The sequence below is a fragment of the Uloborus diversus genome, chromosome 9, assembly GCF_026930045.1.
Source record: "Uloborus diversus isolate 005 chromosome 9, Udiv.v.3.1, whole genome shotgun sequence".
NCBI classification, from domain to species: domain Eukaryota; kingdom Metazoa; phylum Arthropoda; class Arachnida; order Araneae; family Uloboridae; genus Uloborus; species Uloborus diversus.
In genome coordinates this window covers 65784314-65794331 of record NC_072739.1, presented here as the reverse complement: position 1 = coordinate 65794331, position 10018 = coordinate 65784314, and the positions used below count along the sequence as shown (strand labels likewise).

General features: G+C 36.1%; 1 protein-coding gene across 1 annotated transcript; it reads right to left on the bottom strand.

Annotated features, from left to right (window-relative positions):
* Positions 1–7267: 7267 nt before the first annotated feature.
* On the bottom strand, positions 7268–7911 carry LOC129230281 (tigger transposable element-derived protein 6-like; the record flags this gene model as incomplete). The annotated part of the gene is given in 3 exon segments (XM_054864681.1): positions 7268–7417; positions 7419–7736; positions 7738–7911. Coding segments are annotated over 3 exon segments (642 nt in total), but the record flags the coding sequence as incomplete, so codon positions are not given.
* Positions 7912–10018: the final 2107 nt, after the last annotated feature.

Sequence of the window (10018 nt, the reverse complement as noted above, 5' to 3'; positions counted from 1 at the left end):
ATGGGTTTTTTTTTAATGGGTTTTTTCAAAAAAACCCATTGGGTCCAACCCAATTGGGTCCAATTCGGCCAACCCTGAAGGTATGTATAGAAAATATGGAATTTTTATATTAAAAATTGATTTTTGCTACAAACAAAAATTAGTTATAAAAAATATAAATTACCTTTGCTTAAAAAATAAAAGGAAATAAAACAACGTTAAAAGCACACTGCAGGAACACTGCAGACACGTGTTTTGGCATTACAAGAAATTTCATTTTCAATGCACAAAATGGGAGCTCGTGGATTTAAAGGCATCCGACAAAAGTAGGATTTTTTTGTCGTATGTCTTTACATTCTTTAGCTCACATGTTATGCACTGAAAAAGACGTTCCTTGTAACGGGGGGTCAGAAACACGTGTCTGCAGTGTTCCTGCACATTTGTTTTATCTGCTTTTAAAAATTATTTATGTTTGGCAGACTAGAACTATAATTGATTGGTATACAGTAAAACCCCTCCTAACGGGCACCCCTCTTATGCGGACAGTTTTTAATTCCCCAGTTCCAATGCAAATAACATTATTAAACCCCTGTCCTGCGGACACCTCTCTATTGTGGACAAAAAAAAATTGTCCTGTTAGTGTCTGCATTAGAGGGATTTCACTGTAATTTGTTTTAATTCCAACTTGATTAATCATACCTTTTATTTATTTATTTTGAATTTTAAAAATAATTTTTTTGTAAAATTTTTGACACAAACAAAATTGTTTATATAATGTGTAATTAAATTTCAGCAGGAATTTAGTTTTAAAACTATTATATGGACAAGGAGGTTTATACTACTATTCCAATAAGTTCAAAATTCATCACATGTGTGTCGGTGGTTCTTCTTAAAACATAATTGGTACTTGGTAACTCGGCCGAGTAGTGAAAGGCCGAGTACTCGGTAACTCGGTACTCGGCCGAGTAGTGAAAGGCCGAGTACTCGGTACTCGGCTACTCGGCCAAAGTGCTACTCGGTACGTCTCTACTAACAAAGATTGGTAAAATCGTAAAAATCCTTTAATTGTGAAAACTGGGGAATTTTTGTAAAAATTACAAGAAAATCAAGCAAAAATCTGCAGGTAAGAGTGAATTACAAACAGGGCTGAATTTGCCTATAAGATAAACAAGCTATTGCTTAGGGCCCATGCTTTGAAGTGGGTCCCTAACCAGTGGCGTAGCTAGACCCGACTTTCGGGGGGGGGTTACTTCTTTTTATATATATATATATATATATATATATATATATATATATATATATATATATATAATATATATATATATATATATATACATATATAATATATATATATATATATATATATATATATATATATGTATGTATGTATGTATGTATAATCGCTTGGAATTTTTTCCTTTTCTTCCTTTTTTTTCTTTCTCTTCTCTCTTCTTTTTCTCTTTTTTTTTTTTTTTTTTTTGAGACTAACTTTTCGGGGGGGGGTTTTGTCCCCAAAACCCCCCCCTTAGCTACGCCCCTGTCCCTAACTCCCAAAAACAAATTGCATGATTCGTTCCTTAAAAAATGAAAATTGGTTGAAAAAACTAATTTTATTTTCAAGTGCTTGAACACTTTGAATGTTTGGAAACATGTGGCTACAAATCTTAAATTTTAAAATTTCTAACAAATGGTAGAGGAAGATGAATGCCAAAATTTGTCAAATTCAGCTCCTTGCCACATCCTGCATTAAAAATGTAAAAATCATGGTTCTTGCGTTTGTGACATAATATTCGAAATAAATTTTTGTGATTCACATGTTTCATATCTTGCTATATATTCAATCCCTAATACAGTATTTTGGAAATTCTTTAGCATTGATTGCTTTTATCTTACTTCTACTGCATATTGTTAATCTGTTTAGCCCGAAAAAAAAAATCATACACTACCTCTATTCCTTTTCATTTTCTGCATTTCTTATAATTAAAAAAAGGTTGTTGTAATGAGAAATCTATAGTTTATTTTTTCTTTCAAACTTAAAATGGCTGTTTCTTGCAAAGTTTGAACAATACTGTACAACTGTGTAATCTAGTTATCACTTTCTTTGTCTGTCCCATTAACCTTTATAAGGCTTCAAAATGCAGAATTTTATATCCATTTTACAAAATTTCTTCCGGGGGAGAAACCCCCGGGACCTCTAAAATTAGAGATATTCTATTTCCCACTTAAAAGGGAGCCCTGCATGGGTGCAAGACCTTCCATCTCAGGACGGATTTCCGTCTTGACAAAATTTCCGAGACGCAGGTCGGGACGGAAAGAAATTCAATGACTTTCTTTTAATTTTTAATGAAAAAAGAAAAATTGAGTGTTTGAAAAATATGCTTTAATATTACTGGACCGTTCCATAACCACGAATTTACATCGACATTCTCTCTTGTTTTCCGCCATGTGCTTGTTTTGTTTGCAACGTGCTTTTGGAGGAGTGGCTTTTCGGCTCGCGCCGTTTGACTTTTTTTAGGTATAGCTTTGTTATTTCCAACTCACTGCATTGCAGGCCGAGGAGTTGCTCGCTATTCTGCCTGATTTTTCGAAGCAATTGGCTCTAATTGAAAATTTAGCCTTTTCTCATGATATTTTCGATCATCCTTTCGTTTTTTTCATTTGTGTTTTTTTTTTTTTTGCAAACTTTACACGCATAAATGAAAATTATGTACGCTCTTAAAATGCCTTAAGAGTTGAATCTGCATCACCGTTTGAGGAGTGATTGCTGACAAGATGAAATATTTTTGCCTCAGCAAAGGGCGTCCACATACCAGGTAAAACAAAAACTATCAAGGATTTTGAAGATTTTAATGAAAATGGGAATTTTGGAAATAATCGGGGGGGGGGGGATTTCAAGCTGGTTGGAAACACCGATGGGCAAACCGTTCCTGCATTTTTGACAAAGACTTGAGGTATCACTAAATTCTAATGTCATTGAATCGAACACTCGCTAGAATGGAAACATGGGTGTGGGGGGGGGGGGGGAGAGAAAGGAAAGGAGGAAAAAGTAACGTTTGTAAGTAAAGTTTGCAACGTTGTCTTAAAACGTTGATATCTTGGACAATCTAAGGAGGGGGGGGGGGGTTACTCACGGGTTACAGTATAAAATATCGAAAAACTGAATTGAAAATATTTTTGAAGCTAGGAGTGGTTCGATATTTCTCCACTGCAAACTCTTAAAAATTTAAAAGTCAAAAAGTTTTAGGCTGTCTCTAATGATGTAAAAGTGGGTTTTAAAAAAGAATCGAAGTCTGGAGTCTTAAAAACACTAATTTAGGCAATCTTTGGTGAATTTATGAGAGATGGTTTTGGTGTTCTAACATGAAAATGTTTTGTAGCTGATGTATTAAAAACTATTTGAGGCTATACTTAAATGACTTAAGTTAAAGGGCATTTGCGACCCTCTCCCGAAAAGTGTTTGTAATTGAAGTCTTAAATCTTTTAGGCTGTCTTTGGCAATGTCAAGAGGGAGGGAGGGGTCTCTATTTAGGTGAAATTCCGAAACTGGAGTCTTAAAAGCGCAACTTTGGACCGTCTTGGGGTTTGGGGTTCTCCTTTCCCAAAAAATATTCAAAGCTGAAGCATTCAGAACTGAGCTTTAGGTAATCTTTGGAGGACTTAAGAAGAGGGAATTCGAAAGCTTTCTCTCAATACGTTTTAGAATTTAAATTCTTAAATCTTCGGTGATGAAAAGGGGAAACCGCAAATTTAAGTAAAATTTAGTGAACTTAGAGGAAAGAGTTCGGGGGGGGGGGGGGCGGTCTCTCTCCCCGAAGTATTAAAATGCTATTTTGGCTATTTTTGAGTGAGTTAAGAGTTAGGGAATTCAGGGGTCTTTCTCGAAACATTTTCGAAATTGAAGTCTTAAAACTTTGGGTTGTCTTTGGCGATGTGTGGAAGGGAGGTGCTCTCTCAATCGAAAAATAAATCTTAAACAAAAACTTACACTGCGTTTAGTAAACACAATGAAAGGGAGGCGGGGTATTCCGCACCCCCAGCCCGAAATATTTTAGTTTCTGAAATTTTAAGAGCTTTGTTTTGTGCTATCTTTGGATGACTTAAGGGGGAAGAGTGTAGGAAGATTTTTTCAAAAAGTTTCCAAAATTAAAGTATTAAAATTTTTAGGCTATCATAAGTCATGTTTATAGGTAAGAGGGGTACCATTCCTACAAAACAATTTAGAAACTGAAGCATTAAAAATTGAAATTTTGGACATTTGTGGTGAACTCAGAGGAAGGGGTTCGGGAGTTCTCCAAAAATTCTTTGATGCTGAAATATTTAAAGCGCCACTTTTGGCTATATTTGAGTGCCTTAAGAGGGATGTGATTCGGGAACCCTGCCTGGAGTTAGGATTCAGTTCCCCTATTTATTTTTTTAATTAATGAATGTTGGAAAGGTACCCTGTTTAAAAAATATATTTACTTCACTGAAGCGATTTTTTATTGCTAATTTCACCACCTGCTATCTTATAAAAGAATTCTTTTTCAAATGAAGACTGTGGGGGAATGGTGACAGTTCATTATCATTAGTCGGCCTTACCCTTCCTCCACCTTTCCTTCTTTTCTAGTTTGTTGGCGCTACCTTGGGTAGACTTTTGAATCAGAACTGATTTATGTTGCAAAAGTGAAAATCGTATGTCCTAAGCAATTTTATTGCTACAACAAAAATGTTTAGGATCGGCAAAAAACTGATGGTGGTGTGCTGCAAACGCTTTTACCCCTTACATTATCCAACATCGTCTAAAATTGCGTTTTTGAAACTTCAATTTCGAAATATTGCCGAAGGAGGGTTCCTGAACTCCATCCCTTCAATAGTGCATTCAAAAAGCGTATAAACGTTATGAAATTTAAATTACAATTTCGTTTTTAAATCTTCGATTTTGGGAAAGCCCATAGCGTCCCCTCCCCCCCCCCCTCTTTCTTTAATATTTTTTGAAGGTTGCCCAATATTGTGATTTTTGGACTATCAGTTTGAAATAACTGATGTAAGAGTCCCTGAACTCCTCCTTTCCCTGAACTTTACCAAAATGGCCTACCACAGCGCTTTTTAGACTTCAATTTGAAAAAATTTCTGGGAGAGAGCTCCCAGACCCTTCTCCCCCCCCCCTCCCCCTATTGCCGGATTTTAGATTTTTTGGACTTATGATGTCAAAACACTTAAATATTACAATTTTAAGGCTTAAAATTTAAATCAAACAGATTGCAAAACTGACATTGTTAAAATCTGCAACATTTATACATACAAATTTTTCCTTAAGCCCGCATGCGGGCGGTGTTGGAGGGGGGGGGGGGCTGAAAATATTTTCCGTCTTGAACACATAACCAAACTTGCACCCATGGAGCCCTGTGTCACTCTCTTGATATCAGCCCCCTCTCTTAAGGTCAATTCAAAAAGGACAACATGAAAACACACATTAATAAAAACAACACAAAAAAGTAAAGCATAGAAAAAAACATGGGAGTGGGGGGGGGGGGGGAGTTATAAAAATGTTGCTCAAAAAAAAAAAATCCTGCCCCCCCCCCCAGGAACTTAGTCCTAAATCCGCCTATGCCCCCCCCCTTCCCCGTGCTTTGGGAAAGTGATGTATTTAGATGAAAGTGGGTGTGGTGTTTTTTTTTTTTTTTTTTTGGTTCCACTTACATTCAGCATATATCTTTTGCCCTCCCTCTGGAAAAATTTCGAATGACTGGCCTGCCCCCAGATAAAAAAAAAGGGGGTATAGGGTGCTTCCAGACAAAATAACACTTTGAAAAAGAAGATTTTCATATTTTAACTTTTCACATCACACATTCAAATCAAATTTAAAATCTTAACGTATTTCTCTGCAATATATTTTTTTTAATTTAGGCAGTTTGAACACAAAATTTTGCAGCCATTTAAAGTAAGAGTTCTAAACTGTCCCAAAGTACAGTAAAACATGTGTAAGTTGACCACTTGGGGTGCATTACTTTAGTGGTCAACTTAAATAGGTGTTTGAATTACATAGGTTGATTTATATGAGAAGGGCTAATTCCTTGCTTGAAAAAAGCAGTCAACTTAGACAGGTAGTTATACAGTAAAACCTCGCTATAACGATATTTTGGGGACCAAAGAAATATATTGTTGTAGAGGGATATATTGTTATATCGAGGGTCTATATATTTTGATAATACAATAGGTTTTTTTTTATTTAAATGTTATAGTATATGCATTACCTAGGTGTAAATGTTTTTATATATAATATATTTGTAATACATTTATTGGCAAGGTGTTAATTATGATTAAATATTACTATCAGTTGAAATAAATTTCGAAAATAAGCTCGTAAACATACCTTAAATCCGTTTTATTGAAAAAAAATCCAATATTTTTGTTTGTTTGGCCGCTTTTTTGACTGTTAAGTCAACCAACAAGGTATACATTGAGTCCAAAGCACGAAAATGATCCTCGTTTGTGGATGGAAGACTTGAAAAAAATTTCCGCAGAGATCTGACTGATTGAAGTGCTTCCTGGGTCGACAATAAGAATTGTGATGAACTCGTATTATCATCATCATAATCATCTTCCTCCTCATCGTCTTCTTCTCCACTATGTTCCATCTTACCAGTAATTTCAGAGAGAAATTCTTCATCAGTAACTCCTGCGAAAACAGTAAGATCGTTATCCGCTGTCAAATAATCCTCCACGTTCACTCCATATTTTTTGCCCGTTTTTTCCTCGAGTTGAGACACAGATGTTTGGAGATTCAAAACTATTTCCTGATCATATAAAATATCACAGTCTGAGGAATTTTCATCACAATCAGATAACATTTTATCTTCTAAGACACCTAAACCGGCCTTTTTCCAACAATTCAGAATGGTTTTCTCTGTTACTGCCCACCAACTTCCAGCAATAAAGTCACATGCGTCCTTAACATTTACAGCTTTAAAAGGGTCTTCCACTTTATTTTCAATCCCCAGAAATATCGATTCTACCAAACGTTTCCTATAGTATCCTTTAAAACATTTAATTATGCCCATGTCGAGTGGCTGCAATATGGAAGTGCAGTTGGCCGGAAAAAAAAAACAATTTCAACGCATTGTAGTTTTGGAATTGAGGTGTGAGCGGAGCAATTATCATTCAACAATGCAATTTTTTTCTTCCTCTTCTTCATTTCCTTATCTAACTTCAGCAACCATTCAGAAAAAAAATTTAGACGTCATCCAAGCCTTTTTATTGGCTTTATATTCCACAGGAAGACTTCTCACATTCTTGAAGCACCTTGGCTTCAAAGATTTGCCGATAACAAGAGGTTGAATTTTATGTGTTCCTGTACTATAGGCACACAGAAGAACAGTCGATCTTTGTTTTGATTTCTTTCCGCCGTGACACTTTTCGCCCTTAAGCGCCAATGTTCTATCAGGGAGGAGTTGAAAAAACAGCTCAGCTTCATCAGCGTTATGAATGTCTTCTGGTGCATACTTTTGAAGAATATCTTTCATCTTCTCTTGTCTCCAGGCATTTGCCTCATTCATCGGAGCAGATTTTTTCTCTCCGTGGATTTCCTGGAAAGTGATTCCGTGGCGATCCCGAAAACGCATTATCCAACCATTGCTAGCTTTAAAAGTTTCGTTCCCTAGCATTGCTGCATATTTCCGTGCTTGTGCATATAACAAAGGTCCATTTATTGGGACATTTGTTGCCCTCATCTCTTGAAACCACTTCAGGATGGCAGCATCAATGTTTTCATTAGTCGCGAACTTTTAGTCGTTTTCGCTTGGGATTAACTGAATTTGATCTCATAGCATCTTCAATATGTTTCCTCTTCTTGAGGAACTTTGCAACTGTAGATTGAGATAATCCATATTTCTTAGCTGCATCAACCTGCTTCATTCCATCATCAATATCGCTGATGACATTGAGTTTATCTTGAAATAGTGAATAAAATCAAGTCTTTCATTTTCGTCGATCATGTGACAGTGATGACGCAATCAGATGGGAATGTTACACCTTTTCGGATCATCTTCATTTGCCACTGACTCAAAAAAAAATTGGAACTTTTTCTGTTTTTTTACTTGGCAATCATTTTTAGATGTTTAGTTTCCCTCTCCATGTGCATGTTTTCTTTTCCCAAAAAAGAAAAAAAAACACTGTGGTTTAAACAAAATAAAAGAACAATCTCAGGTAGGGGGAAGAAGGACGGTTTCAGCTCTTTATTCCTTTGGTCTAGACTCCTTTTGATACAAGGGCGCCTTTTCTTTTTGTTCATATGTGTTGCAAAAGAAATTTATACGATTGTACTGCTTTTTTATTTATTTTGGAAGGTGCATTTTTGTTTTGACTTGTAAAAATAAACTATCTCCAGCGCGACACCATTTTGGAAACGCATTGTTTAAAATGTAGCGCGAAACTTAGAGCTAACCATTTTTAAAGAAAAAATAAAGTTTTAAGTTTTTTTTTTGAAAATAGGAGGGGTTACCATAGGTGCAAAACCTTCCGTCTCAGGACGGATTTCCGTCTTGGACAAAATTTCCAAGACGGAGGTTGGGACGGAAAGAAATTCTATTACTTTCCTTCAGTTTTTACTAAAAAAAGAAAAATTGAGTGTTCGAAAAATATGCTTTAATTGCAGGATCTTTCCATAACCACGAATTTACATGGACATTCTCTTGATTTTCCGCCATGAGCTTATTTTGTTTACAACGTGCTTTTGGAGGTGTGTGTCCTTTCGTTTTTTTTTTTCTCATTTGCCAGTTCATTAATCGCCCATACCCTTCCCCCACCTTTCATTCTTTTCTGGTTTGTTCGCGCTATCTTGGGGAGACTTTCCGATCAAAACTGGTTTATGTTGCAAAAGTGAAAATCTTATGTCAAATGCGATTTTATTGCTGCAATAAAAAGATTTAAGATTGGCAGAAAAACTAATGGCTTGGAGCCCCGATTACTTTTACGCCTAAAATTGCGTTTTTGGAACTTCAATTTCGAAATATTGCCGAAGGAAAGTTCTTGAACTCCGTCCCTTCAAAAATGCATTCAAAAACTGTGTAAATGTTATGAAAGAGGGAGTACAATTTCGTTTTTAAAGCTTCAATTTCGGGGAGAGCCAGCTATAATATTTTTGAAGATCACCCAATATTGTGATTTAATACCCTGAACCTCCCCTTTCCCTGAACTTTACCAAAATGGCCTATCATTGTGCTTTTTAGACTTCAATTTAAAAAAATTGAAGTTTTTGAATTCGGGGAGAGCCCCCAGACCCCCAATTATTGGTGTTTTTTGGAACTACGATATCAAAACTCTTAAATATTACAATTAAAACTATTAGGTTCATATTGTTAGAAAAGTCAAAAGTGAAAAATTCAAAGTAAACACAGATTCCAAAACTGCCATACTCAAAATCTACAACATTTATGATCGTAAATTTTTCCTTAAGCACGCATGTGTGTATGGGGGGGGGGGACTCAAAATATTTTCCGTCTTGAACACATCCCCAAACTTGCACCCACGGGGGTTACTTTCAGGATTTTACTGTACTTGAAAACCAAATTATCGTAATAAAGAGGGGTTGAAAACTTAAAAAAAACATCGCTTTACAGGGGTTTATTGCTGTAGAGAATATCGCAATATTGGGAGGAGGATAACATTGATTCCTATGCGAGTTCACCGGGGCTACGAAATATTATCGTTGTAGAGGGATTTATTGTTGTATCGAATAGCATTGTAGCGAGGTTTTACTGTAGTACAATAGACCTGTGGTCTCAGTGCTCGCGCTGGTTTCAAGCATCCCCCTTTTCACTTCATAGACAGGTGATCAACTTTACAGATTTTACTGTACAACCAAAGAGCCGGAATAAAAATGGAGAGAGCAAGTCCAATCATTAGCTTATCAAAAGCTGACCTAAAGACTCCCAAGTCACGTGACTCACCAACGACGAATGGTTGGCACGTTTTGCGTGAAACAGGCAAGGGAAACCTGATTTCTTCCAATGCTTTGCTTTAAAATCTATCACATGACTTGGGGTCTTGGTTTCATTGATGA